Here is a 19,151-nt window from a genome sequence, read left to right as displayed (position 1 = left end):
CAAAAAGGATCTGAATAGGTGGAGCAATCTTAGGATTTCGTGGCTCGGGAGGGGGACGGTATTGAAAATGGTGATCCTTCCCCGCCTACTTTATCTGTTTCAGGCAATCCCTCTATCTGTCCCCGTGGGCTTCTTTAAGGAACTGGATCGGGTGGTCAAGCAGTTCGTTTGGGAGGGGAAGAGGCCACGTCTTTCTTGGCGTCTTCTCACGGCGTCCAGGGGACGCGGGGGTATAGGCCTGCCAGATTTTAGGAGATATCATGAGGCTGCGCTTCTCCGAATGATCAGGGAATGGTTTGCAGCGAGCCATGAAAAGCATTGGGTGAAGTATTATGGCTCCCCCGAAGGCTGAGGCCGCCTCATATATATCTGAGCGATATTACGAAGGGGATGGTAGACACACGGGACAGGGCAGTGGAGAGGCGAGGGATCTCATCTTTCCCGTCTCTGTTTACGCCGATCTTTAATAATGGGGACTTCACACCATGGCTGGAGAGAGGAGAGTTCCGGAGATGGGAGGAGGGAGGATGTAGGACCCTTAGAGATATGTTTGCTGCCCAGGGAGTGATGACATTTGAGGAATGTAAATTGCAATTTGGGGTAGGGGAGGGGGGAAAGGCTCAGATACTTCCAAATTAGACACTGAGTCATGTCAACGGAAGTCAGGAAGGCAGCAACACGCGACCTGACGCAGTTTGAGTGTTTTCTCCTAACCCATGATGGTTCCAGAGGTCTTATATCGGATGTATATAAACTGCTAGAGAGCACGACCCCGAAGGTTACTTGGCCGTATATGAAGAGGTGGGAGCATCAGGGGGGAGCGGAGATAAAATGGGGGGACTGGGAGGCACTGTGGAGGTTAATCCAAAAAGTTGCTAGGGCTTCTCAGCTACAGGAAGCTTGGTATAAGTACATCTTTGGCTGGCATTATACCCCTGCCCGGTTGAGTGCAATGTATCCAATGACCTCAAATGAGTGCTGGAGGGGATGTGGGGAGGTGGGCTCTGCTGCACATATATGGTGGGACTGCCCTCGTATTAGGCCTTTCTGGGATGATATGGCTCGTGCCCAATCTACAGCCTTGGGGTCGGGGGATGGTCAAGACCCTTGGGAGATTTTGTTGGGGAAGACTGTAAAAGAAGGGGAGGGTCGGAGTCGGAGAAACCGCAAGGCGAGAGTGGTTTTTACCCTCGCGGCGATGGGTCTTATCGCTCAAAACTGGAAGAGCCCAGTGATCCCCGTGGAGCAGGACTGGCTTAGGAAAATATGGGATATTGTCTCATTGGAATGGGCCGCGTACGCGGCTGAGGGGAAATTGGCAAGTTTTGCAGCCGATTGGGGTGAGACACTGGACTATTTGAAGGGGGACTTTAGGGAACAATGGTGCCCCCAAAGACTTAAGCTGCTGGACATACATTATTGAAGAGGGTGATAGGGGTCTTCGAACTATAGAGTCTAGTACGCTACAACAGGTGTTGGGGGGGAGGAGGGGGGAAAATGTTGCTGGTTCTTTTTTTTCTGTATTGAATTTGTTATGTTTTATATGCTGAAATTAATAAAGAGAAGTTAAAAAAAAAATGTAGCACATACACCAAACCCAGTACAGAAGAGGGAGGTGCGGGCATCTGTGGTGGGAGGAGTCTCAACACAAATAAGCAAATACCCTCTAGAGTTAGGGTATAACACCTACAGTGGGCCTAGTATGCAACTCCAGGTACATACACTATCGGTGATAGATGAATCTAGGCTAGTGACCCCTAAGATGCACATCACAGACACCTATAGTGACCTGTTGAGATCCAAGATAGAAGGTTTTGCTCAAGGAGCACTGTTAGATCTTGAAGATGATCTAGAAAATCTAGATGCAGTGACAGACCATGTATGTTTTATGAAATGACACCTTTCTTTTCTATAAGAGAAAGCCAGTGCAGTGGTTAGACATTACCCTCTGGGAACATTGTCCTGTTCCTTTCCTTTACTGAACTTGCCACCAAAGTTTAAGGTACAATATCCTTATGTTACAAAGTCCCAGGTAAAGGAGGAGTGGATAGTGCAAAATGGATATATATTCCCGCTCCACCTACAGGTGGGCAGTTTATGTGGTCTACACTCTCTGTGGTCTATGATCAAATATTCTATGCCACAATGACAGAGGAATCATGGCAAGACACAGTCCCTTTTAACACGCTGTGGAGGTGAATCTTGGCAAGTAAATAGAATGGGCACGCTAGATGTGGCATGTAGAAATCCACATTTGATGTTTTTCCTCAATCATACTAATTTTGCGGTAATGTATAGTTCAGACCGTTTATTCACGTATGCAAATTGGGAGGCCAAGGAGGGTGGCTTTTGGTGGACAACTAAACAGCTTAACAAAGCAATAAAGGAAAGTAAACTCTAGGTGATTTTAGCCCTTCACAAATAAACATAAAATGAACAAGCGTCTCCTACTCTGTGCCACATAACAAGCAACTGGCTCTGGGCAAGATTTTCCAGCAACTAGTGTGTTCTTGTACTTTTAGACGCCCAAAACTAAATTCTAAGTACAAAGCCTGTGCAATTATAGAGCCAATGATATCTAAATAGTCCTTGAAGCTGAATGTCATTTTACAGAGTAGATATTCTGACCCATGGAGAAGAGAGAGGCAAGAGTTTCCATTTCCCTCAGTCTGTTCCTGCCTGCGTCCTCCTTCACCCCTGCTTTAGATTCCCCAGTGATGCCGTTAGGCTCGCCCCATAGGCTATATAGCCCCATTATAACTTGGCAATTCTGGACATGAGATAACCATGGGATCTGACATCCCCCACCCGGAGAAATGATATGGATCAGGGCCTCCCGATACTTTATCAGTAATGGATTAACCCAGATCTGTAACCAATTAAAGACAGGTCTTAGACTAGCTTCATCTTCAATAGGGCTCAGATCACTTTCCACATGAAAAAGCACAGTTGGTACACTTTGTGATAAATGGAGAATGCTTTTCATAAATGTATTTTCTATTTTGGTTAAGGATCGTGTATTGGCGTAACCCCAGATGGCAGACACATACAAAGCAGGGGACTTGGCTTGCATCTTATAAAGCTCCAAAGCAGGTTTTGCATGACTATGGTAGAACTAGTTTTCTCCAGGGCAGTAGAAGCTATGAGTAACTGCATAGACCAGTTTGAGTTTCTTGCAAAATTAATGCCTAAGTAATTGTACCATGTTACTTGCTCAAGTACAGCATCACCCACTGTTAGCCACACAGGTTTGATTTTTGAATTCTTGGGACTGAAGACCATACATTTGGTCTTTGTCTCATTGATTTCAGGTCCTAACTCAGTGCACTTTTTAGCAAATCAGCACAAAGCTAATCTTAACCCAGAGGGGGTTGTTGACAAAAGAACAGCATTGTGCCTGAAGAAAAGAGCTGGATTTTTTTCAGCCCCAATCGAGGAGGGTCAGAACTACAAGTTGTTAACCCACCTCTAATAGAGTTGCTACAAACTCAAAACAAGAGGGTGTCTAACTCACAGTCTTGTTTTATGCCTCTGGCCACACCCAATGGTTTTTGACATCCCCAGCCAGACTCCAACACACTACTGCAGTGTTATTATAGTAAAGAAGTAGCATCAGAATCAACAGCTGATCGGGTGGGTACGTACTTGGCCCTCATCATCAACCACAGTTGCCCTCTAGGAACACTGTTGAAGGCAGTTTTTAAATAAAAAAAGACTGCATATAATTTGGTCTTAGATATTACTATATGCTTTTGAATAAACAGGTGCCGTCGAAACCATTGATCTAACATACTCATCCCTGATTGAAAGCCTGCTTGGAGATAACTGAGCCGTTCCCCTGAGTCAACTCAATCTCGCAAGTGTCTTAACGTTGCCTTTGCAAATGTTTTTCCAGAGGCATCGGGTAATGATATGCGATGGTAATTAGCTGTGTTCACCCCCCCTTTTGTAGATTGGAATCATCTCAGCTGTCTGACATGTCTGGGAATGGTGCTGGTAGCAAGGAATGTGTTAAATACTTTTACAAGAATTAGGGCCCAGATTGTAATTTCTTCTTTGAACAGGTCCACTAGGATCCTATCGGGCCAGTAGCCTTGCACTGTGCCTGTGTTCTAATGGCATCTTCCACCTCCTTCATTAAGAGCGTGAGACCATAATTCTGATCAAAACTCCCTGGCTGAGGGCCATCCTCTGTGATGTAGAGGGTCCCCTCACCAAGTCTCTCGCATCCGTGAGATATCCTGTAGAGGTCTTCGTAATGGTCGTGACACATGTCTGGCGTAATGCATGCCTGTGAATACTTGTCCCCATCAAGATCTTTTTCAGTAACCTGTTTCCAAAAACGAGCAGAGTCACTCTTCTCAAATGCCTCAAGCATGTGGTCCCATTTCGCCCTCATGTACTCATTCTTCTTAGCTTTGATTATGTGTCTATAATTGTTCCTCACAGTATGAGGTTGGGCCTATTTACCACTGCACTGACCTTTAAAAAGTCAAGGAGCACTGACTTAGCTGCCCTACAGTGAGTACAGTACCAATCATCCTTTTGACTGGCGTCCACCCTAATATTAGTTTTGGAGCTTGTAACCAAAGGCTCAAGATGCTTAAACAATTTGTCAAATCATATATTGTCAAATCATATAACATCATTGTCTGAACAATTGGTGCTACATATTAATTCAATAGAGCCTATTATGGAGTCATAAATAGATGGAATCTGATGATTTGGTACCATTGTAGTTCATTTGATAGAATGACAAGCGTGGTTGTTTATTATTATTATTATTATTATTATTATTATTATTATTATTATTATTATTATTATTATTATTATTATTATTATTATTATTATTTGTATTATTATTATTATTCGTAATAATAATAATAATATTATTATTGTATCTATTGAGCACAGACCTAGCTTCAAGAGGCAAATGAATGCTTTACAGACGTATACAACAATACAGGTACATAACATAGCGTTTTACAGAGTTATACAACAGTACAGATGCATAACGTAGCGTTTTTCAGAGGCCATTGACTGTGATATATGTGGCAAGATCATCATTTTCCTCTTCGATCATTTAAAGTTAGCAATATGGGTCTGTAGTCACTGTCATGTCAATCTAGGATCTGAAATCGAGCAACTTGATGCTTGTCACGGGCCATAATCAAGACACACAGGTCTCATGAAAGTCGGACGGGATGAAATAAGGGTGCCAGTAGCAACCTACCGGCACCCTTTCCGGACCACCAGACTACAAGAATGCCTGCAGGGGCTGGTGATCACAGCAGGCATGACCTTCCGGGAGGGGAATGGGGAATGGGGACTTACAGTTCCTGCCGCCTGACCCAGAGGGGGTTGTTGACAAAAGAACAGCATTGTGCCTGAAGAAAAGAGCTGGATTTTTTTCAGCCCCATTCGAGGAGGGTCAGAACTGCAAGTTGCTAACCCACCTCTAATAGAGTTGATACAAACTCCAAACTCAAAACAAGAGGGTGCCTAACTCACAGTCTTGTTTTATGCCTCTGGCCACATCCAATTGTTTTTTATACCCCCAGCCAGACTCCAACACACTACTGCAGTGTTATTATAGTAGAGTAGTAGCATCGGATTCAACAGCTGATCGGGTATGTGCTTGGCCCTCATCATCAACCACAGTTGCCCTCTAGGAACACTGTTGAAGGCAGTTTTCAAATGAACAAATACTGCATATAATTTGGTCTTAGATATTGCTATATGCTTTTGAATGATCAGGTGCCGTCAAAACCATTGATCTAACATACTCATCCCTGATTGAAAGCCTGCTTGGAGATAACTGAGCAGTTCCTCTGAGTCAACTCAATCTGGCAAGTGTCTTAACAGTGCCTTTGCAAATGTTTTTCCAGAGGCATTGGGTAATGATGTGGGATGGTAATTAGCCGTGTTCACCCCCCCCCTTTTGTAGATTGGAATAATCTCAGCTGTCTGACATGACCATGTCAATAATAATAATAATAATATTGTATATATTGAGCACGGACCTGGCTTCAAGAGGCAAAGGAATGCTTTACAAACATATTCAACAATACAGATACATAACAGAGCGTTTTAAAGAGTTATACAACAGTACAGATGCATAACAGAGCGTTTTTCCATTGACTGTGATATCTGTGGCAAGACCATCATTTTCCTCTTCGATCATTTAAAGTTAGCAATATGGGTCTGTGGTTACTGCCATGTCAATCTAGGATCTGAAATCGAGCAACTTGATGCTTGTCACGGGCCATAATCAAGACATATAGGCCTCATTACAAGTCAGGCGGGATCGAAATAAGGGTGCCAGTAGCAACCTTTCCGGACCACCAGACTACAAGAATGCCTGCAGGGGCTGATGATCTTAGCAGGCATGACCTGCCTGGAGCACCATCCCCTGGAGGCATGGTTTCCACTGTGCTGGTGATGGTGGTTTCCATGAAGCTGGTGCTTCCATGTTCCCATTCCCGTGGAGTCCTATGGGAATGGGGACTTACATTTCCTGCCGCCTGCCATCCCAGGCTGCTAGAACTTGTAATATCCTGGTGGCACCGGGATATTAGGTGGTGGAAACGGTGTTACAAGATCAGCGGCAACCTGCCGGTAGCACCAGCGGCTTACCGACGACCTTGTAATGAGGCCTGTAGTCAATTCTAGAGCTTCCATTAAGTCCTTGGAATGTGGCCTTGGCTGGCTGATCTGTTGGGAACCAACTGTTGCAAGCTCATAGCTCAGGATTATGCGGGGATCAACTATGTCAACTGCTTTACCGTGTGCTCTTAAAGGAAAACTACCTTCCATGTGTGGTATACCCCAAACCTCATCCTCATCGTCCCAGAGCTGGTCCAATTTCCTTAAAGGTTCCAATTGGACGGTAAATATGAACATATTACACATGGCTCAGGCATTCCAATAAATTGGAATCTTGGAGCCAATGAATGTCATGAAAGGCACAAGGGTTTAAGCATAGGGCCTTACACAGCTTGGGCTTCACAACACATTTAGCAAACCTATGCTATTTTCATAGGCAAAGCATGCAAACTAGTGGCAAAGCAAGGACCTTTGCATGAAGATGTTAGTGAATTAGACACATAGGCAAGTTCAGGTAATTAGTCAGCTATCCTAGATAGGATAGGTCACCTAGAAAAGGCATGGGCCAAAAGGGAGGCGAAAGAAGCTGAATTTAGCTGGACGAAAGCTGTCCTGTACATCCAAGTACAGGCTGTACTTCCTATCAAGATGAGCCATCTTGTAACAGGTAAAAACTTTATTGCATTGAAGCATGGAGTCAAGAAGCTGAGAGATGTGATAATGGTTATGTTGCATATCATCCAAGAGGACACACATATTACAGGTATTCCAGACTGCTCTACCATCATATGACTGGAGCAGCTGACAGAACTAAATCTATCAAGAAAAGCTAAGAGACAGGTCATTTCAGAGTCCACCTACACTTTTCTGAGTGTACTGAAGAAAAACTTCTATGGGATATCGGCGTGGGACAAAACCTCATAGTGACGGACTCTGCATGAGATCCTGAACATTCTCGTGCCAGCAGAAACACCTCTGTTGTGTGAAGAACTGCAGGCTTGGGGCAACATGCATCGAGTAGAGAAGCAATGTATACAAACACTCTATGAGGTACCCTGTACTCATGCCTGTGTGACTGATGAGGACTGTGAGGTACAACTGTATTCCCAGAGGAACGGTGTGGAAACACCCCATACAAGATGCCGGATATTCTCAAGATCAGCCTATGTGAGCAGAATTCAATTAACCAAGTGCATGCTGAGTGTAGTTCGAATGGAAACCTTCGGTAGAAAGCTCTACTACTACCTAATGGATCTTACATTGTGCACTTTAATGCTTCATGCTGTGGTGTGCCTGTGGGGATTGTCAGCTTTATCACAGTCTCAAAGGTGACAATGTGCTGCAACATCATTTTTCATGCCCCTGTGCAGACTGAGCTAGTGCTATTGAATTGGCCTGAAGTGAAGCTATCACCTCTGAAGTTCCCGCAACTATCATTGAGACTGGCACACCTCCTGGTTATGAAGATACACATCACTAGCACCCCAGAGACTTTCGTAGAAGCATCAAATAGAGCTATGCAGTTGGCCAAACACCTGCTTGAAAGAACACGATTGGCCAGAAGAGATTCAAGCCCTATTGGAAAGCTCTGATCCAGCAAATGGGAGCTCCATTCTAGTACCAAGGACAGCCCGGCTGACAAATTGCAATTGTAATGTTAATGGTTATTTATAACGCGCTTAATACCCAGAGGTTTCTAAGCACGGACCCGGAGATCGAACCTGTGTTGCGCCATGTCGTCTTGCTTCCAAGACAAGCGCATTGCCCCTGAGCAATCCTCCTGAGACAAAGACTTTCTTCTTTTGCAATCCAGTGAAGAGTGTTTTGGACCTTTTGGGAAAATTAGGCTCGGGGATCACCCCTGTGTTTTACATCCTCGCAGCTGGGTTCATACCGATCCTGATCATCTTTTTATTTCGTAGTGACAAGTAACAGAAAACTTATTCAATGCACCAAGGCAAGTTGTTTCCTGCCTGACAGAAGAGAACTGCATGGAGCTTTTCGTGAGACCCACCTCTGATTCATCAGCAACAGCCAGCAATTGAATATTGTCTGCTGACCAGTACCTGTTGCAGCTGGCTCTTCTATGTTTCAGTATTTAGTATATAGTGAAGATTCTGAGTGAACACATTTTGACCAAAGTGATGTGATTTTTACCACCCCTACTTCCAGATCCTTTGCTTCACACAGCGGGCAGTGTCCAAGACCCCCCCCATCAGGGGCGGTGGTAGGAGTAGTGGGTAGAGAAAATCATGTACTTGTCACTGTACAACGGTAATGAGAACAGACACCAACCCCTGCAGTAGTCGGCTGCTCTCAATTGCCAACACAGGAGAGGTTTACCAATGTCACTTTATATTGTTATTGAAAGTCCATTGCTATCACCATCCAGTAACCCTTGGCGTGTTTTAAAATAAATGTACCCTATATGACACATCGAAACACAATGCATTTAGATAGATTCCCCATTCTTTAAGTTCATACTGACATACTTCCCACTCAATAATGAACACTCCATGAAGGCTTCTTACACCCTCATTTAAAAAATACATCTTTTAATTATGAGAAATATGTGATAAAGAAACATTGCTATTGTTATAGTCAATATGCACAACACACTAAAAATGCAAGAAGTAATTGATGATAAAGCTGAAATCATTGTCATCGCCTGAACCTCTGATCAAGACTGGGGCTGATCAACCTTCTACAAGAAACCATAGTTACCTTACAAACCAACTACCTGCCACACCAGGTCATGCTAGGTGGCCTCATAGATCATGCTAGGCAATAGAAACATCTGCCTCAACAACCCATGATAGGCAATGTTATAGAAGCACCTGCCCAAATACCTCAATACCTTTCTCAATGTGATATTAATAAAGGGTAGAAGTTCTCTCATATTCACTAACTGTAGAAGGTAGAGAGATGAGAGCTGGATATGATTGCATGTCTGAATCAGTTTACAGAATACATGAAATAATGCCCCCAAAATTGACAAAGAAACCAAAAACCACCTTATCGGAGCACCATCAGAAAAACATCTAAAAGTAGGGAAAAATTCTTCAAAAATAATTAAATTGCCCATTGGGATATATGGTGCCAGTGTGTTGCTCATCCAGAACAGAGGCTGCTGCTTAGGTGGTGAGCTGATGTGCCTTGGGGAAGGACAACAACATTGTTCCCTTGTGGCTCAATCAATATCAAAGTTCTGCTGAAAAGTCAACAGGCGGAGTCCTCTAGGGACTCAAAATGCCTCAAACGAGCCATAATCCAGCTCAATGGCTTTAGAATCCAGCTCAGGAAAAATGAGGGAGTTTCCCCTCCCATCTGGAAAGTCCCTGTGCTCTCTCTTCAGTCTTCTAGCCATCTACGTCCGCCCCTCATCTTCTTGCCAGCTCTGCCGCCCAAACTGCTGTGTCTGGGGCTTGAAACTGGTCTTATTTATTCTAGTCGGGCTTTCACTGTTCTACACCTACATCTGCCAAAGTTTGTCCATCACTAGTTTAGTAAACAACAGTGAACTGAATCTGTCTTAGGTAAGAAATAGCAAAGACGGTCATGTCATCCAGCCCTAGGAATCGTAACAACAAAAATATCAGCAGACAGCATTGTTTCGGACTGAACTACAACAGGACAGTATTTTGTAGTTCTTCCACTTGCATTGTTAGCACTTGTTTACAATTTATTGGACAATTGGCTTTTGTACCAGAGAATGCCTATAGAGCAATGAAAAGCTTTGTGTATACAAATGAATTGCAATGTACCAGGCTCACCAGGCTCAAGGGTCTGGCACTTGGCCCAGACTATTGAAAAAAAGAAACTACAAAGAGCAGTGAACGGCTATGTTTATAGAAGAGGATTGTAATGTAACGGACTCAAGGACACTGGTGCTCAGCACGGATTACTGGAAAAAAACTCTAATGTACTGTACTTCAAATATAATAAGTTAATGCTCACAGTTCATGTTTGCTCAATATAAAAGTGTTTGTATCATACTGTGGGCCTCATTACGACCTTGGCGGAGAACCATGGTGCTATTAGCACCATGGTCCATGGCGCTAAGTTGCCAACTCCGCCATGGTGGTTGGCGGACTTACCGCCCCATTCCGACCTTGGCGGGGCCGTAAGTCCCCAATCCCCATTTACCCTTCCCCATTCCCATTTTTGCCCCATAGGGCATAATGGGAGTGGGGAAGGCGTTAATTACGCCACCGTAAATTACGGTGGCGTAATTAACAACAAGGTCCCTTAGCGCCATGGATTTTAACGCCTGCAAAAAGCAGGCGGTAAAATCACCATGGCGCTACGGGAACTCGTACTCAGGCGGTAAGGGTCGGCGAAGTTTACGCCGGCGTAAACCCCTTACCGCCTGGGTCGTAATGAGGGCCAGTGTGTTTAGCATCTAGGCTCGCACAATATGCAGCTTTAAACATGGCTTGAGATGTTTAGACACAAAGTTACATGCGCCCCCCCCCCCATGAGCCATAGAACAAGCCGTGGAGGAATAATAGGTATCATGGGAATATGAGTGAAGAGACAAAAGAGCATGTAAAACATGACATTAGTATGACTAGCCAAGAATTTAACAAGACATATATGTGGAGATAGGGTTAAAATAATAAAGTCATATTATGTATTTCAATATACTTTAAACAACTTCATAAATGTAACCATTTTCCACATAGGCAAGATTACTTACAGTTGGGTTTGTAAAAGGGAAAAGCATCCCTAAACAAAAGAGTCCAAGTAGTGGGCCACCCACCATGCCGAAAATCGATAGAGCAGCCTAGAGAGAAAATGCACATATTACATTTTAAATAAATATCATTTTGTTTGATAAAAGCTCTTAGGTACCCACAATGTTAATATTTGTGGCACAACAAATGCACCTTTTGTATCTTTTAAATACCAGTACTATTGACAAAGTACCAAGATTCCGACCTGAATACAATTCAAACTGGTTAGACCCTATTAACAGATGACATTCTGGATTTAAATAGTAAGAGATGACAAAAGCTCCCAAAAACCACCTCTTCTCCCAACCCCACTATATGCCTCCTCCGTGGCCATCCCATCCGAACCGCTAAGGCTCACAACCTGAACGTGAACATGATCATCAACAACTCATTATCCCCACTGCCACAGATGCAAGAGTTATGCTACTCAACATAGGCAAAAATGGTCCCACCTTCAGTTTCTACTCTACTAAAACCTTGATCGCCACACTTATCCTCAGCCAACTTGACTACTGTCTTCATGGGTCTTCCCCTCTAAAAAAGAAACTTGCAATTCTCACACTCTACAATTCGCAAATGTTCCTCTACCCATTCGCTTCATGGGGTATGTCTCCTCATGAAACACTGATCCATTTTCAAAGACCTCCTCCTTATAATAAAATCACTTAATACCCCTCGATCTGGAAAACTCTAGCACCATGTCCTCCCCACTTCACACCCTGCACTGCTAAATTATCCTCAATCTGTCAGTCCCATGTGAGAGAATGTCACTTTCCTGAGCTTTCTCATTATTGTGTTGCAAATGTAAGGTGGTTTATCTGCTGGAAAGTGTGCTCCGATAATCAGACACACTTTCCAAATATGCTCTGTTACTAAAAATGTATGAGTGAGCTGATTTAGGCCCCAGTGAGTGCCTAGTATTATCACTTTTTTTTTCGTATAGTGGTACATGTTTACTTCATCTACACAGTCTAAAGAACCAACAGCAGCCAAAATGTTAATTGATCGCTTTCAGATGTCTATTAGCACCTCAATCTATATTACTGCTAGAATACAGAGTTGGGTTAAGTATGCTATTAATAAAGTCTGTTAAGGCCTAATGTTTGACTAACTTCTTTTGTCTTTTGCAGGGCTCTCACTCATCTGGTGGCATTGTCCAAGTATCGTACCAATTGAATTAAGCAATATTCTGCCAAAGGAGCATATTGTGGTGTGCAGAGTAGGAACGCTACATAGACTTTTCCAATATAACTGTTTGAAAGTACCAAAACCTTGCCTACCATTAATTGGTTGAGCAGGTGAAAGGGATATCTGTTGAAGAAAATGATCTCTTCCTAGCTGATAAATTCATCTCGACCCATTAAACATTTTGGCAAGCCACAGTGAGCCTTTAACACCTCAAGGACATGTTGAGGGCTGGTTTCTAAAGTCAGGGCTGAGCCATAAGCATTTCAATAGGAACCTGCTAGAAGGGGATGAGTGGGCAAAAGAAAGCTAATTACTGACAGAGAGACTTTGTTCTATGGTAGACAGGACATGTACTGAGCTAAAGCAGTCAGATAGCGATGTTGAAGAAAACCTTCTTTTCACCTGGTTTAATTTCTCCCTTTATGCTTTGCGCTGGCCCAAATTCAAAGAGGGTGGACACTTTCTTTAAGAAGTCATCCCCATTGGATACTAGTAGAGGACTTGAACATGCACTCATCCTCTGTTAGATTCTACTATAGTGTAGTCGCCATCCATTCTTTAGATTTCTTTTTGGAGTTGTTGGCCTCTCAAAGTTCCCTTCCATAGGTTTTAAGCCATCGATCAGAGAAGGGAGAGAGCACCTGGCCTCAACGTCCCTAAGGCCAATTTCAAGCAACAGATGAAAAAACATTGAATCTTGCTTACATTATGGACCTTTGGGCCAGGACACATAAGTACCCAGAATGTAAACCGTGTTACTGTAGATGTCTTTTTATACGCCTATAGTGTAAGAAGGGGAGAAGAGGGCCACAGCCCTTTAAGGTTCTTGTTATATACACTCAAAAACCTTTTAAACTCAGAGGAATTTCCTCTGATGCCGCTATTGGTCACTATTTCATAACGAAGCATTCAAGACAGTTTTGAAACTCCAATTCACATCTGGATCACAGATTGAAGCATGATGCCTCACACACCTGACTGCTATGCACCTCTAACTCAGATACACCTACAGAGCCTGCTTGCCTAGAGAGTCAGTCGAGACATATTGTTAGTAGTCCTTGCCAATGCAACCTTTTACGACCTGCTTACCACACCAAGATGCCTGGCATGGATCTTCTAGTTCTGCTACACTGTCAAGCCTTCAAAGAATATTAAGTAGGAGAACTGAGTGGATTGAGTGAAGTGGAGTGGGTGGCCTTTCCCACCAGGCATTGCAAGTCACATGAGCCCTCTTGCAATTAGCTTGGACCCTAGAGACTGGTTAAGAACCCCTTCCCTCCCTTGCCAATTACATTTAAAAAGTAACCCTTTGTGTTTTTGCTTTTTATTATTTTCTTCTTCCATTTTTCTCTCCTGCAGTATAATTCCCAGAGTTACAGTCTATATAGGTGTAACATGCATTATCAAGTGTTTTCCTTACACAGATGGGTTATTGTTTTTGATTGTTATCTGTGCTTTGGTAAATTATACATGTTTGTATAATCATCCTTGGCCATTCCAGTCGGTTTCAAGAGCTATATAAGGAAAGGAGAAGGTGGGTACCACCTACTTTTTAAATGTTATTCTATTTTGGAATTAAGTCAAGGTGCAAGTCAGTTGCCACTATACACAAGTTGTGAAAATAACAATTGGGAGAACACAGAGGAGAACCTCCTCAGACCTGACTGCAAACTTCATAGCAATTCAAAATTGTGTATTTCTTTTATCCAGCAAGATCCAGACAGTAATTATTCAGAGACAGAAAAAAATGAGCCAATGCATTTCTGATCACCAGTACTTCTTCATGGCGAACTGCAAATAATGCACATAAATACGTTTCCAAGAGGGAGTAGATTTAGAAGTAGCTACGGTAACCAATGTGAGAAACACCTTCATAGTGGGTACAACAAGCACTTTTTTAGACAAAGAAGCAAGAAGAAAATAATCGGGAGCGGGAGCAGTCAGCGCATGACAACCGGGAGCACAAACAAGACAACAGAACAGACAAATATTGTAGTGAACTTGTCTTATAAGGAGTGATCTAACTTGCAGAACTGGCTTAAATTTGTGTCCACATATAGTACAAATCTGTTCCAAAATAAAATTGACTTGCATAGATGTGGACGTAATCTCAAGCTGAAGTTTCAGTAGCCTTGATGAGGATCAGGATAATAGTGATATCAGTAGAAATAGTTCCTTTGACATGTGTGAGGAGGAATATGTTGAATCTAAGCCCTATAGTACAACCGTACCATAAGTAACTATTACGACTATTGATATCTTTCACAAATTGGTCTAGAATGATTTGTCTAAATTATCAACTAGCCTTTATTCACTCATTATATTTGGGTGAGAGTAATACTATTTGCTGTGAGGACAAATGGGGTGCACTACTGATTTTGCAATCTATGCACTATGAACAAGATTGGATACACTACGCACTACGAACAAGAATGGATACATAGCGACATGGATACATACTCACATACTCTAAACCTGAGTGTGATCCTACATTAAGTATACAAAATAGTTTGAAAAACATGTTAGACATTGCACAGGATAACGGATGGATTAGTGAGAGGACAAGACAATTTTTGTATGTACAACATACCATGGCACCATCATTTTATCTTCTACTTAAAATACATAAGGATCAACTACATTCACCAGGCAGGCCTATCGTGGCTACCACAGAAGGCATTTGTTCTTGAAACCTTTGCTACAAAACACAGTGGCTTATATAAAAGACACTATGCATTTCCTGTTTTCTAGAATGCGAGAGGCAGCTTCTGGATGCTGGATATCAAGTGTATGAAGTAGACAATACATTAATGGACAAAGATTGCGAAAAAACAAAAGATCCAAAAGAATCAAAAACAAAGGAGAAAGAGCCACTGTCAAATAAAATAATTGATAAAAGCTCAAAACAGGAGCGCAAGACTAATGTCAAGTCAAAAGGCGATGAGAGTGATGCAGAAACACCATGCTCACCTGATGAGATAAGAAAGAAGAAAATCAAAATAACAGTGGAAAACCGTGGAAAGGCAGGTGCTGCGAGACCCAAAGACATAGAATTGAATGCAGGAGAAGTAGAGATGAAAAAGTGGACCTGGTTAGCAAAGTCACTAAACACTTCAAGGAAGAGCTAATGTCATAACGAGAGAGCAAATTTGGTGATAGCCTCGTGGGACACTAGAGGATTCTCACATCTTCTGAGCATTAAAAAAGGCCGACTTGATATGTTTACAAGAGACATGGGTTACTAATATGCCATGTGTGGACGGATTTGAAGTAGCAATAAATCCAGCCAAATAAACAAAAAAAAGGGCGGCCATTGTCGGGCCAACTGATTCTAATCATAAGAACATGCGGTCTAAGAATCAAATCAGCCCAAAATGTGTCACCCTTTCTTCAGGAGGTCTATTTAGAACAAGTGGAGCAATCAGAGAAGTATCCCCACCTATTGTACATATTAAATATATACTGGAACACAACACCAAAATCCAACCAGAAGCTTGAGGATGACATTATTGAAGCCATAGACTCCATTCTAGTAGACGACCCAAAGGCTTTATTATGTTGTGTGGAGACTTTAATATGAAATTAATCGAACTGGAGCAACGGAATACAATGAAGACCAGTAGTGAGAGATACAAAAACGAATGTTCGCTAGAAGAAATGTCACTCAGAAAGTTCTCAATGCTTAATGGAGCAATGAGAGGAGACATTCCGGCTAAGCCGACATGGGGAAGAGGAAATCAGCGGTCTGTATTAGACTACATTTTTGTTTCCGATAATCTACTGCAAGAAATAGTCTCCTTTAGAGTCATTAAAGATAACCAAAGTGAGCACAATATTATATTGATGGAATGGAAATGGAACAAAGTTGTGAAAAGGCAGCAACGGAGTTGTGATATCTCAGTGGAACCAGGGCGAAATAGATTAAGGCTAAAGAAAACTGATATCAAGGTGGTATCAGACCAACTGCAATGAGCCCAGGAAAAAGGCCTAACTGATGCTAGAAATTTATAAAACCAAAAAGAAGATCTCTTCAAGGAACCAAAATTATCTAAAACACAAGTACGACCCGGAGGTTGCGCAAAAGAAGAGAGAACTAAGGAAAACCTTAAGAGAAATTCTTGCGACTAAAGGTGCAATGATTCAAGGCTTGTCAAAAAAAGCAAAAAACCAACATAATAATTGGTGTAAACAACACAGATCAAAGATGGAACAAAGAGATGGCGAAACAATTTTGAAGGCGCTGAATCAAAGGAACTCCAGAGGCTTCTGGGCCATAATAAATGAAACAACTAACTCAGAAAAGGCCATAATAACCAACATGGTAACAGAAAACGACTGGGAATGCCACTACAAAAATCTATTCAAAAGAAGGAAAAGCACATGTACAATTGAGTTCCAACCAAAAGTACCATGGGAAATTGAAATAGATAGAGTGGACATTCGATCTTCAATTTTAAAGAGTAGTGTGTCTAGAGCCGCAGGACCCGACGGCCTGTCCAATGCTGATTTAAAAGAAAATATCGAAGAATGGTCAGAATTCTGTGATATTCTATTCCAGGCAATAATAAAAGAAGGAAGGATCCCCGCAACCTGGAAATCAGGGATCATTGTTCCGATATTCAAGAAAGGAATGTGATCTGACCCGGCTAATTATCGACCCATAGCCCTCCTCGACATAGTAGGAAAAGTGTTTGCAACCAAGCTCCTTAAACAACTAACAACATGGATCAACCAAGAAAAGATCTATGATGAGCGCCAGTCCGGGTTTGTTAAAGGAGTGGGTTGTAGCACGAATCTCCTAATACTAAATCTATTGAAAATCGATGCCATCCGAGCAGGTCAGAAAATCTACCTGGCATTCATTGATATGGCAAACGTGTTTGATGGAGTAAACAGAGAAATTCTGTGGTGCAAACTAAAGGAGAGGGGCTGCCACGAAAGTCTAATTGCTGCCATCAAAGAACTCTATTCCGACACCTATATTCAGGTACTGTTAGATAGCGAAGGAAATCTGTCAAAACCAATACCCACAGAGAGAGGTGTAAAACAGGGGTGCCCACTAGTGGCTACCCTGTTTAACTTCTACATCTCAGAAGTGGGAAACGCCCTGACAAACGTGACTTCATTCCCGCCGTGCATTAATGGATTCCAGTTGCACCACATTCTATACGCTGATGATATGGTGACCTTAGATCGTACACCAATCGGTTTACAGCGAAAACTGACAGCATTAAAGATCTATTCAGAAGATCTCGGGCTAGAGATAAATGCTGCTAAATCAGAAATCCTAGTCCTGGAGAATAAAACAGGAAGGAAATCACTTAAGTACAGAACAAGTTGGTTCGTGGGGAAGAAGAAACTGGAAAAAGTGCAATATACAGGATATCTGGGCACAATGATCAACTCCAGCTTAAACGACGAACCGATGGTGAAAAAAATCTTAAACAGCTGCAGACAACTAACCTCACAAGGAATCATAATGAAAAAGAAATTTGGGAAATTCACGTGTGTGCCAGTGAGAAAATGTTATCAAAATAAAATCACACCAATTCTAACCTACGGAGCGGAGAACATGTTTGGGTGCGACCACAAGATATGGTCCAGGTGCGAAGGATTTTTTTTGGAAGAAAATCCTTCAGATACCCCAAAGTACGCCGACTGCTTGTGTCCTTTACGAAGTAGGGATCTCCACCCTGAATGCAAGGATCACATGGAATAAATTACTGCTATTCAGAAAATCCCATGAAGAATTGAATTTGCCAACGTTTAAAATCTTGTTGGGAAACGAGATAGGAAAAAAATCAGCCTTAAGAGACTGGAAACACCGATGCAGAGATATTCTTAATCAACTGGGGATGGATGAGACAACACTATGGTACAATCCAGAGTTCGTGAAAAAGAAATTGTTAGATCTCGACTGGATTGAAATTGGTGAGAAAAGAGCAGCACAAAAATCCATGATAAACCAACCAAAAGAAGCAAAAAACGGAACACAATCCAGAAATATCTGGCTCTATCGTCGTGCAAATGCCTAAGAAGACACTACCTGAGGTTCCGCTTGAATATTATAGAAACAAAAGAAACTCAGAGGAACAGGCGTGTGATCCCAACGGGAAATGTACTGTGCAGATTCTGTGCAAAGGAAGAAGAAAATCTGAACCATCTCGTCCTAAACTGCACCGAATTAAATGTCCAACGTGAAAATTGCCTAGGGAAGGTGATGACAAGCTACCAGACGCTGAATGGGGAGGAATGGTGGAAGCAACTACACCTGACTGAAAGTAATTCAGTGTTGATTGTGCTGATGAGATTCTTGGAGTTATTACAGAATCAACTAGAAATGAGACCAGCAGGTGCCAAAGGAGAGTCAGACTCAGCCGCAAGTCAGGAGAGCAAACGCTTAGAAAAGGATGACAAGCAATAGCAAATGTAGAGACTAAGCAATACAGAACTCAATGCAATGACAATGTGTAAGGAATTAGATCAAATCAAAGTTATAGAGACGCAATAAGTAAAGATGATAAGTTTCTTTTTGTTTTTTCTAATGTATGATTTTTCAAAAGTTTGTATAAACTAAATGAAACAAAAAAAAGAATAGGTACATTACAACAAAGATGACAT

At 42.2% G+C, this 19,151-nt stretch overlaps 1 protein-coding gene across 1 annotated transcript in view; it reads right to left on the bottom strand.

The window, feature by feature from the left end:
- Positions 1 to 19,151, bottom strand: part of LOC138514086 (sodium-coupled monocarboxylate transporter 1-like) — a 606,141-nt gene that overhangs the window by 257,151 nt on the left and 329,839 nt on the right. The window contains exon 11 of the mRNA XM_069629351.1: positions 11,306 to 11,392. Coding sequence (XP_069485452.1) covers positions 11,306 to 11,392 — 87 coding nt within the window. The remainder of the gene's footprint in view (positions 1 to 11,305; positions 11,393 to 19,151) is intronic.

The sequence above is a fragment of the Ambystoma mexicanum genome, chromosome 12 (assembly GCF_040938575.1).
Source record: "Ambystoma mexicanum isolate Mex_15411 chromosome 12, UKY_AmexF1_1, whole genome shotgun sequence".
In the NCBI taxonomy this organism is placed as follows: domain Eukaryota; kingdom Metazoa; phylum Chordata; class Amphibia; order Caudata; family Ambystomatidae; genus Ambystoma; species Ambystoma mexicanum.
This window is presented reverse-complemented; position numbering and strand designations above follow the sequence as displayed.